At 36.5% G+C, this 18,964-nt stretch overlaps 1 protein-coding gene across 1 annotated transcript in view; it reads right to left on the bottom strand.

The window, feature by feature from the left end:
- LOC149801605 (protein STIP1 homolog) overlaps positions 1-12,105 on the bottom strand; it is a 57,830-nt gene extending 45,725 nt beyond the window's left edge. The window contains exons 1-2 of the mRNA XM_089955866.1: positions 11,988-12,105; positions 1,816-2,025 (exon numbers count right to left, since the gene is read on the bottom strand). Coding sequence (XP_089811992.1) covers positions 1,816-2,025; positions 11,988-12,008 — 231 coding nt within the window. The 5' untranslated portion in view covers positions 12,009-12,105. The remainder of the gene's footprint in view (positions 1-1,815; positions 2,026-11,987) is intronic.
- Positions 12,106-18,964: the final 6,859 nt, after the last annotated feature.

Raw genomic sequence — 18,964 nt, 5'->3', positions numbered from 1 at the left:
GTAATCTCAGTCTGGAAAATGTGGTCTACAGTTTTCTATGTAACAGGCTCTCAGTTTGCAAAATCTGGTTTGTGGTTTTCTTTGTAATGAGCTCTCAGTTTGCAAACTCTGGTCTACACTTTTCTATGTAACGGGGTCTCAGTTTGCTGTTGTTGTTGTAGGGTTGACGCTATTTTTCAGCACAAGATAGGCTATACATGGCAGCCAGTATCAATAGTGGAGGAAGAACCTGGGAAAACCCTGAAAAGAACCACCAACCCACAAGAAGCTGCTGCCAAGCTTTCTCACATACCTGCATTGGCCGAATCTGAGATGCGAACCCACGCAGAGGTGAGATGGCACTGATTAATAACGGTGAGTGCTTTAGACCACTCGACTACTCGGGGGCCCCTCTCGGTTTGCAAAATCTGGTCTACAGTTTTCTGTGTAATGGGCTCTCAGTTTCTGGGCTATGTGATATTACATCCCCTGTTCAAGGGTATAAAAACAATTACCATGGCAGTATAATTGGGCCCTCGATCTTCTGATCCTGCATTCAATGTACCAATAACAATATCAGTCAAGGTCAGCCCAAAATGTTTAGGTAGGCAATATGTGGAAACCACAAGGATTTTGGATTGTTAACCACTAGATTTGCTCTAGTCCTACCTTTACCAAGCCTAGATGAGCAAAATACTGAATGCATCTGTTTCACACTTTTCATTTAAATATTTTTTTAGCAGACTTGTCATTGCCATTTAACCTTTTGACCCCAGAATATATTCATTTCATTATTACTTTCAGTGCAAACTATCGATAATGTTTGGCCAAGCAACTTACTTTATAACACAAGTTATTATAGAACCCCAATTTTTGTTTCAGCTATAATGACCTCAATGTCTGACATTTTTACCTCAAAATAAATAGGTCCCTTCCATACCTTAAGTGTAACCTTCCACAAAATCTGATCAAGCTAATACAGTTATATTGCAAAAGACAACACGCTTCTTTCTTGCCATATGTGTAATTCATCCACAAACTTCGGTGATAGTCTGGCTCAAGAACTGAAAAAAAATTTACAAAAAATATTTTTTCTTTTTGTAATAATTTTGACCTTTAAATCCTGATTATGGTTCCTGTCTGCCCAAAGTTACAGCCATTAATAAGTAATAGTCCAGGTTTGTGATGCAAGAGCTACATTTGTTGTGCTGGAACCATGTTTTTTCTTTCAGAGTGACCTTGACATTTGATCTTCTGACCCCAAAACCAATGTACTTATTACTCAAGTTATCTCCAAAATAACCACAATGTTTAGTTCAGGTAACTGATATATCTTTCCGTCAGTGTCCCTGAACACCTCAAAATCACTTGGGTTCTTTTTAACCCATGTGTAACCCATACAGTTTGTTAACTGTAGATGGTGGGTAACTCAAGTTAGTGAGCAGGGTACATTTTGTTCTTTCATTCAGTGGCCCTGATGTTGACAATTTGACTCAAGAAGTTGATAGGGCTTTTCTTTACCCCATGTGCAAGCCATCCACAATGAGTTATTGTGGAAACCATTTTTCTTCTGTCAGTCGCAGTGATCTCTTGAACTATGATCCTGAAATCAACTGGGCTCTTCTTTACCCAACGTGCAAATCAAAAACTTATGGTAACTGTAGTTGGTGGACAGATGAAGTTGCTGTGAAGAAACAAAATTGGTAACAGACATACAAATAACATCACAAGATATGTTGCCTCATGGAGGGTGTTTAAAATATGAAATGGATTCATGAGGTGCAGTATAAATGTGCAGTGTAATAGGCTATTAATCTGACAAGTATACTGTATTACCTTTGGCCAGCTGGGTTGCAGTTTGATGGCCTGCTTGGCATCCTCCAGTGCTAAGTAATACTGCTGTAACTTAAGGAAAGCCAGAGAGCGGTTACTGTACAGCAGATGATTTCCTGGCTCAAGCTTAATCCCATGTGAGTAATGAAGCACTGCCTCCCCATAATTGCCAGATTTGACACATGCATTACCTTGGTTCTTCAATTCTTCCACCTGAACAAGAGAAGAAAAAACATTCCATCTTAAAAGATTGAACTTAAATTTCACCCTCCATATAATTATGCAGACATTGCTAAATAAACAGGATTATCCTATACAGGGGTGTCTAAACCTCATAAGTTTACATGATCTTGATGTTGCTTGCCCAAGGGTCATTTAAGATATACTGAGAGAGTGCAAAAAACTCTTCATGGCAAGTAAAATTTTACCTGGAGAAAATGATGATTCAAGAGCCACTTGCCCTCAGCCTAAGTCAGGGGTCTCGAACTCAAACCACCCTGAGGGCCATATGAGGGCATTTTTGATGGCACACAAGTCGCATCACCTTTGTTTTCTCTCATGACACCTTGTGACGCTGATCATTTTGCAGTCCACATGATACAGCTTGGTGGGCCACGTGTTTGAGATCCCTGGACTAGGTGTAAGAATATTTTCTGGTGAGATGACTTGTGCTCACAGCTAAAGACTCTTGATAGAGCAGGTGGAGGTAAACCTTTCACCACTTCTACAAAAGCAAAACTTTAGAAAGAACATAATCAATTTTGAAACAGAACATAATCAATTTTGAGACAGGATTTTTCAAAACTGATTAAATAAACATTAGTGTAACTATGTAATGGTCTCAGATCATGACTGTGTGATCCGTTTCTAAGTATTTTATGAATAATAATGTTTTTCTGGGCCAAAATGTAATTATTTATCTTATCAATAATGTGACTTGAAAATTTCAATTTAAATAGGGTCCTTAAATGCTGGTTTACAATTCAGCCCAGGACCAAGTCTGACCAACAATCCATGCATGGCCTTTACCATATAAATGATATAAAGAATACAAAAGCACTGACAGTGCTCCCAACAACAAACAAATTCAGACACAGGCCAACAGTAAGTAGCTTTAAACATTTAAAGGTTGTTCTCTTATATTTGTGATGTTGTTCACATTCTGCTGTACAAAGGCTCTAATGTAGTTTTTGGGTATATAATTCTGAATAAGTATGGCATAAATCTCAGACTGTATATCTTCAGTTCTACATTCAGTTTGATGCACGGGTTGTTTACTTTCGTAATATTACAACATTTTGCAGAATAATCTATCTGTAGAATATTTCACATAACATTCTTTCATGGTCATATTGACACGTAAACATTAAAATTGATGTATGGCCTAGCAAGCCAATAAACTTGATAGCAAGCGACAGTTAACATCTAGGGATCACGCTGGGCTTCGCCAATGTCACAAATTGTGATTTCTTTGCTTATTGGCGACAAAATACACCATCTGGCGACAACATTTTTGGCTGTTAAAAACTGTAATAGTCTTGGGTTTGGAGTTGAGAAATTCAAAGGTACCATGACAGGAAGCCTGCACTGGAATCTATTATTACATAAACATCCTTTATGCATATAATTATTGACAACCACCCTAACACGGCATAGTTATATCATAATATGCTTATGTTGACATCTGCCTTAGCACTCTCTGCTGTAATATAACCCAAATAGTCATGCTACCTGATTAGCTACAATCGACCACCTCTGAAGGTGGGAACTGAATGATTACAATCTACCGGACAATGGCAATTATTGTCCTATCTGAAAAATGTACCATAAAATTTTTTTTGCTGAAACTTCAAAGAAAACTGTTAACCTCTGAAGCATCAGTTGTTTTGTATATATACTAAGCAAATGAAAAGAAATCTGTCTTTGTCAATGTTTTAAAATAATCTGATGTTGCCACATCAATAAGAAAGTGGCATCTGTTTGGTCCTTCAAAGAGCATCTTTAGCAGCACCTTCAATATCACATAAACCTTCATCAAAGCAAGCCAAAAACCTTTGATCAAAGAAAGTCGGCAACAAACTTAAATAAAAGCATTGTTTCATTGTTTGTAGTGATTGGAATATATTTATTGTGCCATAAAAGTTTCCTTTTTGCAACAAAAAAGTTCATGCTTACGATTGCTACTAATGGCGGTTTAAACCCCAAATTCAGTTCCAATATTTTGAAATAATAGATATCTGGTTGTCAAGTTAAATGAAGGTTGGACATCTCACAAGAATGTGGAACATTTCACTTTGTTCACATGTTTTCATTTCCCTATGAATAGCCTCATCCACCTGGTAGCCTTGGCATCATGGTAATTGTCCCTGGCTGACCAAAATCTAGGCCAATTTAAGTACATGTACATGTAGCATAAAAACAATTATACAGCCACATGCTACTAGGATAAGAAATATCAGAGTGAATTGTTTCGGGAAATGTGTTTGTTGACAATGGGATATACTGGTAGATTAAATGAGGTCTACCATTTTTTATATATACATGTTTTAGTTGTTTTCTAACGGGATTTGACTGATGCATGAATTTTCTAACATATGACCAAATACTCAAATTCATGGATTTTTCATATGCAAGTATATTATTTAACACATTGTGGAGTGTACTACACAAATGTAAGCTGTCAATATACAAGTGCATTTCAGACTAGTTGTCTTCATTTCATCAAAATTTCCAATTTTTTCTCAGCAAAAATCAGTCACTGACGACATGTCATCTCTTAAAAATTTCACTTGTATTCGAAATTTATATTTATTTTCAGCCATCCCTCCCCACCTTGATTATCCAAAACGTTTGCTTATGTCGACAACATTACATCAGTCCCAAGGATGCTGAGATAAATGGATAGTACTGTATTAAGAAAATGGTGACAGCTTTTGAAAATTGGCAACAAAATATAGAAGTTAGCAATTTTCTGAGTAACAACTTTTTTAAAGTCAGCGCCATCCCTGACATCTTAGGGCATAAATTGAATTTTAATTAGGAACCACCATGATAACAGTTAGGAACAGATGAGAGTGCAATGTTAAGGCGAGGACATAGCGGTAAAATGTCCACCGTTGCTATGAACCAGGGAAAATTTTAGGTAATTGCAGTTAATTTGAAACAGGCGTGATAAAATTATGTTTTCCCGAATATTTATTAATAAAAGCAGAGTGGAGAGGATTTTCTGACTTCTATGGGAGTGATAAAGATTTTTGGAGGATAAAGAAGTAATCCTGATTGGCTACGCTAATGAGGGTTTGTGTTACCAGATGGAATTCATGGTTTTAAAATTGTTCCTCTTGTAAAATTAATCAGTCTATGTTTCTGTGGGATGCCAAGAAGGAAAAATAGCAAGTATCTTTTCCTGTTAAATAAATCATCCTAGGGACAAACATAGGAAAGTTGACATGGAAAGAGGGAAATTCAGCTGCAAAGGGAAAGCAAATCTCGAATAAAGCACAAGGTTAATCTCAACTGCATGTAATGTATATTCATTGATGCAAGTTTGTAATTATTGTTGAATTCATTCGTTTAAAATTCATTTAAATTTTTCCTTGAATTCAGAAATAATTATGCATGTTATATGGTTGATGTAATTTAAGAATGTCATACAATATTTTGTTATATAAATGAGTTCAGATTCAGTCGTTTGGTATGTATAAGAAATCATGTAGTGCAAGATTTCAGGTATTTCTTCAGTCACATATTGTGAGGAGTAAATTATGTTTTAAATGATTTATGTCATAAACATTTCATGTTTTGCATAGGGTATACTGAGAATTGATTTACCTATGTCTAGAAATGTATGTCAATGAATAGCTAATAAGCAAATAACATAGCAGGACAAGGAATGAAGCCCATTAATTCATGTGTAATTAAGTTGTGAATTCTCTTCAACTGGGAATTGAGTAACATGTGCCGACTGACACAGTTCAGCTGGTAATTTTATAGCCACATGGTTTGTCTAAAGAGGTCTAATTAAGTCATGGTCAGTTGGAATGTGGTAGCTGATAACACAACATCAGTTTATGATAATAGGATAGTGATTTTGTATCAATATTGGGTTGCGAAAAACCATAGCCAGTTCTGTTGAGTTTCTATAGATCCTATTGGATGCAAGACAATGGGAATATTTGTTATTGTTGTTGTTGTAGGGTTTAACGCCACTTTTCAGCACAAGATAGGCTATACATGGCAGCAAGTATAAATGGTGGAGAGGAAGAACCCAGGAAAGAACCACGATCCACAAGAAGCTTCTGGCAAGCTTTCTCATGTACCCACATTGGCCGAGCCTGAGAGTCAAATCCATGCAGACAGAGGTGAGATGGCAGTGATCCGTAATGGTGAGAGCTTTAGATAACTCAGCCACTCGGGGCCCCAGGAATATTTGTTGATCCTAGAAGGATATACCCGACATGTATTTAGGTTGGGTACTATATTTTATTTTGATGGAAAGAAAATAGCTCTTCACACATCTGTATTGCAGTGGCAAAAAAGCGTCTGCAACCAAGAGGTTGATGACCCACGAGGCTACGTGAGATCAAACCCAAACTGTCCATCAATATCATTACATGTTTGGGGTCTGATTTATCAGATTAGTATATGTTATCAAACTCATTAATGTTTTTGAGCTATGCACATATGTGAAGGGGCAAATTTCTGGCGATCTGTGAAGAACACATTAGTTTGAGACCAGAGAACAATTAATCAGATTTATGGGGACAGGCGCGTATCAAATCACCATACTGCCATGATCGGTAATGTATTTTCGATGGGAGAATTTCATTCTTAATTAAGCATTTGTTTATTTAGCCAACAGAAGACTGGTGGAGACAAAAGCTAACTTCGATTCCATAGTGAAAATGTCAAAATTGAAAGATCACAGAACACTGTTACTCAAACTATTAGGATAAGTTGACCACAACTTTGGCGCCTCTGGAAAAAGGCAGCAGATATATTTGATTCTGATTGGTTATGCTAAATAAGGGGCGTGTTTCCCACACTAAGTTTCCTAGTTTTAATATCGCCACATCAAAAGTTTTAATCAGTCTAAGCTTTTCTGCAAAAGAAAACAAGTACAGAAGACCCCAAGAGTAATTTGAGAGAAATTCTCTTGTAAAACTGTTGTCGAGGAAAACAAATGAACAAATTTGGCGGTAGAAGCTAGGAAAGCTGAAAGCTCAAAGGTATTTGTGATAATTCCATGTAATTTGTTGATGCCATATATAATGCTTTGCTGAATTTATTTACATATATCTTCATGAATCTATTTGCTACATTAGTATATCAATTTGCTTTATGAAGTATAACTGTGTTGAGTTTATGCATAGGAAGTCGTATATTAATCTTTAGATAAGTTTGAAGAATTGTTTGAATTAGTCGTTTTGTTTGCATAAGAATTAGGTTCTAAAAATTTCATGCATTCCATTAGTTAATGAGTTATGAGAATCTATGTGAATTCACTGAATTTAGATTTCAGGTATGATTAATGTTGAGTGTGTATTCGCCAAACACGAGGTAGTAAGCCACATAATGTATTTAATTTATTCACTTGTGTAAATTGAGGCTGGCTTGGAACCGTTATGCCTCATGTGGTGTTAATGCATGATGTTAATGTGTGATGAATTAGCCATTACACTAACTAGGGTTATTATAGGACATGTGGAGCCAACTGATAGCCTTAGCATCTGTTTAGCACTGATAGTAAGATCTGATAACAAGAGCGGATAGTGCAAGCCCCTGTATCATAAACAACAGAAAATTTAGGTTGTCTCTATTTATATTTTTTTAAAGGGAGAAAATAGCTCCTACGACGTATTATCTCTGAGACTCATCCTGCGATGTATTAACTCTAAGACGTATCCAGTGGCATATTAATTCTGAGACGTATCCTGTGAATCTACGTGCTACGCATAGAGTTGAGGACCAAAAGAGGCAAACAGAGGGAGGTCGAATGAACAGCTACAGTGAAAGTGGAGTGAACAGAGTAGCAGGTTATGCAACTGTACAAGGCACTGACTTCAATTGTCCACTCTATCCTATGATGAACTAAATCTATCAGTAAAAAAGATCGACTACTTTATTTAAATATATTTGTGTTCTTTGTAATTCGGTGAAAGTTGCATTTCTAGAAGCAGAGTATATTCCTGATGTAATGAATTCTCACAATTGTTTTATATAATAGATTAAATTGTTGTTTACATGTACGGGGGCTCGTGTTGGTCTGTTCTATATCTCTGCTCAGATCTCTATCTATTCCACCTATAAGTTTCACCACTAATATTTATATTTACTCGAACCTGGCAATAACATCGAGGGCAGTCAACCTCTAGATAATGAGAACCAAATTAAGCGGACACCTTGAAAGAAGGTACAATCCACCAACCCACAAACCTCTTGCAAGAAGAGGGGAATTTGTGTAAGGTTTATACAAAGTGGACCGTGGGTATGCTTACAACATAACAGTTCTGATAACATTCACATGGAATGCATATGCAGCAGATCATCACACTGCATATGCAGCAGACCATCACATCACTGCACTCATATTCAGAAGACAATCACGCAGTAAGCATATGCAGCAGACCATCACACTATGCATATGCAGCAGACAATCACACAGTAAGCATATGCAGCAGACCATCATGCTATGCATATGCAGCAGACAATCACACAGTAAGCATATGCAGCAGACCATCATGCTATATGCATATGCAGCAGACCATCACACTATGCATATGCAGCAGACCATCATGCTATATGCATATGCAGCAGACCATCACACTATGCATATGCAGCAGATCATCAATCAGTATGTCAATGCAACAGACCAACACATAGTATGCATATGCAGCAATCACAGTATACATCTGCAGCAGACCATCACTCAGTATGTATATGCTGCAGATCATCACTCAGTATGCATATGCAATAGTGTACTGGATAGCATGTGCGTTCATTTATTCAAATTTTGTCTCAAAGACATATGATGTACATATGTATTTCATAATCAACCCACATTTATTTGGACTCTTGGAAACAATGTTGACAGAAAATCAGGGTGAAAATTTCTAGTATATCAATGGCTATGACAAACCTTGTGTATGTTAGAACCGGTACTATTTGTAAAAGACAGGACGACTTAGAAATACAGGAAATAGAGTCCATTTGGCTATAGATCACTCTAGAAAAAGCTAGGCCCCCATCATCACATACTGATTGGTGTGAATATGTTGAACTTCAAGTAGATAAAATTTCAAATGAAGAGAAAGAATTTTACATTCTAGGTGATATAAACAGAGGCCTTTTCAATAATCAAACAAAAGTGAATTGATGGATTTTATTGCTTTGTTAGGTATGGAGCAACTACTAAATGAACCCACCAGAGTAACATCTACCTCTAAAATGCTTATAGATCATATTTATACCAATACAAAAGAAAATGTTTTGGAAGTAATGGTTCCAAAGATTGCTATAAGTGACCACTTTGCAATTTTTCTAACATGTAAAGTCAATGGCAAATCAACAAAAAAAATATCCATAAATCCATTACTTATAGATCTTTTCAAAACCTTGATACTGTTAAATTCCATGGAAGATATAAAACAGATTCCATAGAATACAATTCAAATCTTTGAAAATATTGATGATGTTTTAGATGTTTGGACAGATCTGTTTAAGATCTGTTTATCAGTATAGTGAACAAACAGGCCCCTTTAAAAACACACAGGATAAAGAAAGACCACCAGCCAGGCTGGATCTCCCCAGAAATTTTAGAAGTAATAAAGCAAAGAGACCAACTAAAATCAGTAGGAAATCAAGCTGAATATAGAGTTTGGAGGAATAAAGTTAAGAAAATAAAGTCAAGCCAAACAAGCACACTACAAAAAGGTGATGGATGAAAACCAGAATAACCCAAAAGCTATCTGGAAAGTGTTTACAGAGTTTGGTGCAGGGAAATGTAAGAGTAAGACTGACATTTTATCCCTCACTCACGAGGGCATTTACACTGATAATCCAACTGACATTGCAAATATCTGTAATGACCTTTCTGTTCAAATTGCTGAAAAATTTAAAGAACTTACAACTTCATCTGATCATCTGGAACTCAAACATTTTTGTGCTAAAAACCTACCAAACAATATAAAGTTTGAAATTCCTGAAATGAGTCCAGAATTTGTGTTGAAATATATTTTCAAAAATGGATGATTGTAAAGCTACAGATTTGTTATGATTGCACCAAGGCTACTAAAGGTAGCTGCACCTGCTATCGTAGAGAGTATAGCTTTCATTTGCAATGAAAGTATTAGGTCTAATAAATTTCCACAAACATGGAAAACTGACAAGGTTACACCATTACATAAAGTGGGAACAAAAGATGATGTCAATAACTACAGACCATTCTCTATCTTTCCTTGTCTCTCCAAATTACTAGAAAAACATGTACAGGATTCTTTTCTCAACTATTTGAACACTTATGATCTTATTCATGATAATCAGTCTGGCTTTCGACAGAATCACTCCTGTGAAACTGAACATGTATCTTTGATTGATAAATGGTAAAGCAATAGATCAAGGAGAAATGGTAGGCACTCAAGGTTGATTTTTGAAAAGCTTTTAATCTTGTAGACCATGAAATGTTGCTTGAAAAACTAAAAATCTATCAATGCAGTGATAACTCCCTAAACTGATTTACTTCTTGCTTAACCGATAGAGTGCAAATAGTATCTAGATAGCGACAAACTCCTGGTTCTATTTGACAATGTGAGCCTTAATATGAACTCTCATCATAAAATTCTTGGTGTATACATAGATAACAATCTTACTTGGTCTATTCAAATCAAACATGTTTCAAAAAAGGTTAATTCTTATCTTTGGCTATTGAGGAAAATCAAAACATACATTCCAAAAGAGGGTTTGCTGTTTAATTCTAGATCAATGTATAGACAATTTCCAGGATGCAATGAATAATATCAAGATTTTAACAATACATGAAAGAATATTTCTTAGAAAGGCCAAACTGATGTATAAAGTATCCAGAAAAGCCATTCCTGTCTATCTAAGCAATATCTTTCACCAAAGAGAAGCTGATGGTACTCCAAATTTAAGGTCCACAAGAAGTAAAAATTACATCATACCAAGGCCAAAGATGGAATTGTTTACAAAAAGTTTTAAATATACTGGTCCACTTGTATGGAACAACATTCCCAGTGATATAAGGCAGGCTCCTAGCATTTCTTCTTTTCACAATCAATGTCTCAAATGGATGAAATCTTCAGACAACTGAACAGTTCTAGTACAATAAATACCACCTGCTTTTCTGTAATTTTGCATCATTTTCACAGTTGAATTTTTCAATGCAGGATATTTTATATATGTTTACTTTGAATTTTAAAATCACTTAATTATTTAGTGTCAAGCCAGATTCTTCACATCATGTTGTATATAATCTACATAACAGATAGAAGGCCTCATGATAGATTAGTTCTGTTAACTAATTGAGTTACCTTCTCTAAATAAAGTCTTTGTTATTATCATTATTATTATTATTATTATTATGTAACTAGATGGCATTCACAATCAACCCATGGAGACTTCTTTATCTGGTAACCTATTATTGCAGCCAATTGTTGCAACATAATATCTGGCGCAAAGTTCATTTGTGTCCATTTTAAACTTACAAAACACTGCAATGGAAACAATTTAATTTACTCATCCTTATAAACCGTCTTAAATGTACCACTTACGTGACCCTTGTGTGTAACAGTTATAAAGTACAGTTAGGTTGCGTTTGCAGAGATGATCTGCATGTACTGCAAGCGTGTAACCGAATACTTATCGTCACGCAAAAAATATGCACATCAATTTCCCCACACGAGCTTTAAGTTAGTGAGGTTTTTTTTTTCTTCTTCTGGATATCACCCTCTTTGTATAATATAATTTACAATAGTAAGGGCACAATCCAGAAAGAAAACTATGTCAAGCTACTGTGAATTTCTCCCTCGCGGAGAATCTACTGTTGATTGTTTGTATCCCCAAGTTCTAAGACATTTGCCGCATGAAATCTATATGCGTTTGAGAAAGTGGCTCAGAACTTCTTTAAAGTATCTCCGTATGATAAAATAAATATAAACCTGTTGTGTTTTCTGTTGCATTTGCTCAGCTTTACCAGAAATCTTTGCTAAATACTACGTGACCCTTATCTCGGCATGCCCATTTAGAAACTGTGTCATGAGATGGAGGAAAGCAACACCGCACTTTCAATCATCAATTCGCACCACATTTTTATTTCAATTCAGAAAAATAGAATTTATACATAATGTTTCACTAAATTTAATTTTCAACATATCTATATATTATGTTGGCGCTATGCTAACTAAATGTATTATGTATAGTATATATTCATGCAATGATTGAGCATCTCGGATTTTACATCCTTGCACGCCACATGCGCACTACAAATTTTCCAGGTATGACATTTGTACTTTCAGTTCATATCGAGACGCCAACTTTTAAACGATTATGGGCTATCATTATTCCTCTTTAATTTTTACCTCAGTGTAAGAAGAAAATAGTTTACATTTGTAAAATATTTACATAAACTTAAAATAAACCTGATTTTAACTATGTGATCATATTCTCTTTCCATACATGTAAAAGATTTGTTTGACACTAGCAATCATTTGCATACAGCTCAAAGAGGAATACCTCCCTAGAGATGGATAATACCATTGCCGTACTCCTGGTAAAAAAAAAAAAAATAGCTCTCATTGTGATCCTATCGAAACAAACATGATGATATAAAAATTCGATAACTTTCAATTTCTGACTGCTCGTGATCAAAGCTATATTTGTCAGTGTAGGCATGTCCTTGATGCAAACTTCTCTGTAGAGAAAATCGTATAAGCCCTAACATTTCTGGGATCTACACGTGTTTGAAATATTTTTCAAATCCGAACCAAATAATCAGGCGCTAATTTCAGTAATGAGTTTTTCAAACTCATCTATGTAAAAAGGCTGAAATTCCATAAATAAAACATTGTCTCTATGTTTTTCAGTTAAAAATTTTGCTATTTTTAAAAGTTCAGCTGAATAAAACGGTACATTTCATGGTGATTGCATCAAAAGACAATTTAGATTGCATTTTGCTGCGATCTTTTGTATTGAATGTCTTCACTGTAGAATGGGAAGGTGTTTCCAAATATATAAACATTCAAAAATTCTTTACTTTTAGTGGTGGAGCATATTACTAATGACGTTACATTATATAGTTATGACGGTGACTTTCTCGTCAGTACTTTGGCATGTCTTACATTCTGGAAACGCATGGCTACGCAGTTGGTATTCCACAGATGGGTGTTACCACGTGGAATATTGATTAATGACGTAAGACGCTGTCTGCTGTGTCCAGTCGAACAGATTTGTATCGCAATGTGTTTGAGCGAAAAGGGTGTGATCGAAATCGAATCATTTAGCAAGTAACATGAAGGTTAGACATTAACTGCTCCTAAATACGAACAGTGAGCGAAAAACCTTGAATTACTGAAAGAAACTAAAAAAAAACGACACGAGGAAACATCTCGTTTAAAAAGAGAAGGAGAAAGAGGGTGAATGAATCTTCGAAAGGGATACAGAGAATCATATTTAAAATTGATTTTATGTAAATGAATAAAGGAAAAAGAAGAAGAAGAAAAATCAGCTAATTGAGAGGGAGAAAACACCACTTAGCAGCTTAACAATTTCTTAACGAGATAAATCCACAAATACACCATGTTTGAGTTTCAAACGAGCAGATATGGCTCCAACTTGCCGTTCCGGATGGCACAAACCAAGCCAATCACGGCGAGGCACTCTGGAAAAGTACACAACTGCCCCATTGCCGAGGCGGTCAGGGGGAAATCCAAGATCTTTTGTTTCCTGCACTGCCGTCACACGGTTTCGTGTAATAAGAAGCGATTTGTTTGCAAGAAACAGCATTCGTGATCAGGGCCGTAGTGAGCTATTACTGGACCTGGGGTAAGAAACACCAGGATGTCTCCTAATTCTTGTTGAAACAAAAGTTTTCTTGTATAAAATAAAAAATTGCTGTTTGGCTCGGGCCTCGGGGATATATCCCGGTTGCCTACCCCTTGTCGGCTCTGTTCGTGATGGTGATTTGGTCGGGTCGCGTCAGCTGTCGAACAAGCAATCGGTGAGTTGCAAAAACATGGTGGGATGGGAGTCGCGGTTTCCTCTCAGCACTCACCCCGTGCATGCGTCCCGTAAGCTCTTTCTTTAGTCCCGTTTTATGACCTGTACTTGTGTGATCGGAGGCACGATATACAAACCGCAAAAACAGCGCAAATCCCAACCTCCGCCAATCCTTTCGGTTGCAAGTTTACTGTCGTGTCCGCTCTTGCGATGCTAGCTAGTTCTCGACCAGAGAGCATAGGGAGGTGGTTTAGAAAAAAATATGTCGGCAATATAGTTCGTATTTTGCTGCTCGGGTGATAACGTATTAGCGTCAAACAGTTTTGATTTGTTACCTTCCTGCGGACCATATCGGTTTTCCCGCCAGTCGCCCCGTAAAGACTCGCTAGCGATCATGGGCCCTGGCATAAGAAACATCCGGGCCTCTCCTATGTCTTGTTCATATAAAAAAAAAAAATTCTTTTATAAAATTCAAAAGTATTGTTCGGCCCGGACCCCCTTACGGGCCCTGGCCCCGGGTATATATCCCCGGTTGCCCTCCCTCTATCTTGTCGACCCTGCTAGCAGTCTCCTTATTCTTTTTAGCATGGTTTGTCTAGCTACGATGGTTGGGGTAACGATTTGATCCTATACGTTACAACGGAAAATATAAAACTAATGTCAAAGACAAAAAGATGACTGTTGTTCATATCGACTTCCTAAGTAGACTCATGTTTTTCAGGAAGTTTGGTTGATGATTACCTTATTATGCTATATCAGTTCAAATATATTGGTATGTTTACGCTAATCGTACTTTGTCCAACATGACAGATAACACGAGATTCTCAGAGTAATTTAGCTTTTCAAAGCAGGTTATAGCCTTCATGATGACCAGAAATACTTACTTTTTTGTGACGCGAGAGATGACGATAAAATCAAAGTGACCCTTACATGCCGATTTCAGCAATTCGGAGGCAAACACTCTTGTCTCAGCCGCGACTGCCAACTATCATAACGCAGTGTAGCTTTAAGTTATCAAAGATCACGTTGTTCACGGAACACGGGTTCAAATTAGTAGTCGGACACAAAGGGAGGGTGGTTCGACTTCATAGGGAGATACGAATCTCGAATAAAACAAAAGGTTAGATTCATTACATACAATGTGTTCGATGATGTAAGTTTTTAATTGTTGAATTCATGCGATTTTTTCAGATTTTTTCTTCTCCTGTGATTAGCAATATCTCAACTCGTTACGTCTGATATCGTCAATCGAAATTCAACGGAACTAGCTATCGTCATTTCGCACCAAATACACGCTTACACCCTGTTAATCGTGAATTGCACTAGATGATTTATATTACACAGAAAACAATTGAATCCGAAATCATTTGTATAACGAAATATTATATGACATTCTTACAGTACACGAATCATCCAACATGCACGATTATATTTGAACTCGAGGAATATTTGAAGCATGAATTCTAAATGCATGAATTCAACAATTATTACAAACTTACATCAATGAACACATTGTATGAAAATGAGTCTAACCTCATGAACAACGTGATCTTTGATAACTTAAAGCTACACTGTGTTATGATAGCTGGCAGTCGGTGTTGAGACAAGAGTGTGTTTGATTTAGGTTTGGTATTAATATGTTATATTGAATGAAAGAAAATAGATATATACCTGTATCAGACAGTGGAAAAGAGCACGGTGTGCAACCAAGAAGTTGATGACCCGCAGAGGCTAAAGAGAGAGAGAGAGAGAGAGAGAGAGAGAAATAAATACGGAAAAGCCGACGGACCACCAGTAGTGATTTGGAAAAGACCTGAAGCACCAGGTGATGCTGTCATGCCGGCAGTCGGAGTTAGATCAGTCACTCGATCATGATTAAATTTGTTCTGTCAGTATAACAGAACGCTCATTGAATTTCGCATTATTTTGCACCTCTATTTCTCAGAGAAAGCGAATCATTCACATGTCATGTTCGAATTGATTTTATTTATGTAATTGATTGAATTGTTGCATTTTGCTTACTCGTGCTCATGTTTGAATTGGTCAGGAAGCCATCCAAAACGTGGACAGCTTCTTGACAAAACCTATCTGTTGTTCATTATATGTAGACACTCCTTAGCCCCATTGCAACATATATTGCTGGTTAGGATTTAGAGATGTCCCCTCGTGTTTACTACAAATAAAGATCTCACTATACTATTACTTGTTCCCCTTGTCCTCTTTTCTTTCTTTGTGTTCCTTTGGAGACTAGAGGCAGGTTGAATGTATGATGCGTGTTTTTGCATACACGTCCACTTATATATAATAAACCATTTCTATACTACACCAAGTTAAGGTGTACACAACTTTGTATATATTGTACTGATATTATAATTAGACGTAATCAAGGCAAGTAACTCATTTTTAGACAACTCCCTTAACACACATTTTAATCTTGTACTTTTTCCTTCAAAAAAATGTATTATTATATGCGTATTTATAAAGTACTGTGAACAATCAACAAACATGTACTGCAAAACTTCGCACCGATTTTTCTCTCATATGTATCCTTTTGTGCTTCTTTGCAACATAACTGTCGACCGCTCCGGTGGCCTAGTGGTTAGAGCTCCTTGGGCTTTAAATATTTCCCCCATCGATAAATCTAATCAGTCTGCGTTTTTTCCTGCAAGAGTGAAACTTTAAGATACTCCGAGACTGAATTTGGAAGAAATTCTCTCGTAAAACATTTATGAAAGGGGCGTCAATTTATTTTTTTTTTGTTGATACCCGTATTATGACTTACATGAATTAATCTGCTTATATTTGCATAAATGCATTTGTTTAAATACGTATATCAACTTTCTTAATATGAGATAACTGTGTTTGAGTTCATCTGAATTCGTACAGTAATCTTCTTTATATAAGTTTTACGAATTTGTTGAAGTTGTCGTCTTGTTTGTATAGGGATTAGGTGCTCTAAGTTTTCATGGATTGCTTTAGTTAATATGAGTTACGAGAATCCGTTTGTATTCACCGATCTTAGATGATTTCACGTATGATAAAGACTTGAATTGTGTATTCGCTGAAAATAGCGTAGTTAAGTCATGTAATGAATTGCATTCATTCGTTCGTGCCAATGAGATGAGAATGAACTGTTATGTCTTGTGTGCTGTTAATGTGAGTCAGGGTCGAACAGCCATTAGGAAGTACATGGTGAAACACTGGCCCATCGTGGAATCGTGTGACGCACTAAATTTAATACTCTCGAACAAACCTGTAGTAGTCTACCGGAGACCAAAACACATCAAAGACATCCTGGTCAGGGCGAAGCTAACGCCAATCACTAACCAAGACCACACTAGTCAATCTGGCTCCTGTGGCGATACAAGGGGCAAAACCTGCCAACATATGATAGAAACCAGGACTTTTTCTAACACAGACACTAGAAAAAAACTGAACATACATGAATCAAACAAAACGTGCAAAACAGAGAAAGTAATTTATCTCATCACATGTAAGATCTGTAGCATCCAGTATGTCGGAGAAACTAAAAAACTACACTAAACGATCAACCTTCATAGATCTGATTGGATGACAAAGAAGCTGTACAGGAACCCAACTGCAGAACACTTCGCCTCTCATGGCCATACTTTCAGTGATATAACACTTATAGCAATTGCTCACAACCCCAAATGGAGTTCCGAAACCTGGAAAGAAAAGGAATCTTACTGGATACGCCGCCTTAGAACATTGAAACCAAGCGGTTTAAACCAAGAAGACTAGGAAAAAAAAGTCATTCACTAATAAAATTACTTTTTTGCAGCCAGCATATCCTCTTTTCAATAATTCTTCGCGTGAAAATCCCATGGCAATATTACATTTCGTTCAGGAGAATTAACAGTGAAGAGATTTGTCTTGATTGACACTTTGAGAGCGATATCGGACATTAGATAGGCACCATTTTCATTTCGGACCAACTAGACATCATATGAATCATGGTGAAAACACAATGGCAATATTACTTTTCACTCAAGTAGATTTAAAGTAACAAGATTTTTAAAATAACCACTGAGTTGGTCATCTTGGATATCAGATCGGTACCTTTGTCTTTGAGACCAACACGACATTATAAGAAGTCTTTGGTGGAAACACCATGTAATTATGACCTTTCATTGTCAGAACAAGGAGCGATAACAAGATTTTCAAGATGGCCTTTGTTGCGGCCATACTGGACATCAGATCGGCTCATATTTATTTAGGTCCTACTAGACAGCATTAAGCAGTCATTCAGTGAAAGCCACATGATGGTATAACCATGCATTTAAGAGAAGCAACGATAACAAGATGTTCATAAGCGGTACTATTTTTTATTTAGGTCGAACTAGATCATGTGATGAATGAGTATATACAGTTTCATCGCAATCCTCCAAGTAGTTTAGGAGAAGAAACGATAACATATTCGTGTTAATGGATGGACGGACGAGGGGTCACAGACGAGGTTCCCAATTATGTCTTGTATATCCTTCAATAAGACGTGGAGATGCCTTATAAGGTCAGCCATTACCTTGCATCCACATGCATGTAAAGTGTACTTTGACGTTTATATTAAGCAATCTACTATCGCACAAACGTGGATTATGTTTTGCACGAACTCGCGATATTTTTTCTTTATTTAACACAATACCCAGCCGAGGAATTATTTTCTGTGCACAGTATATACGTAACTTCATGTGCAAAAAATGACATGATGCAAACAGGATGTAAAATCTCACTTATTGTTAATTAATTATTTCGGTTCCTTGCAATTTAAGAAGAAAAAATCGATAGCATTTACTTCAGGATGGATCGAACCTCATTTGCATTTTTCATAGTGCACTTTATTTCGTCTCGATAGCGGATGAATTAATTAGTTTACAGAACAAAAGTCATGACTTTGGATTAA

Source organism: Sinohyriopsis cumingii, chromosome 4 (genome assembly GCF_028554795.1).
Source record: "Sinohyriopsis cumingii isolate HCF-2022 chromosome 4, ASM2855479v2, whole genome shotgun sequence".
Taxonomy (NCBI): Eukaryota; Metazoa; Mollusca; class Bivalvia; order Unionida; family Unionidae; genus Sinohyriopsis; species Sinohyriopsis cumingii.
This window is presented reverse-complemented; position numbering and strand designations above follow the sequence as displayed.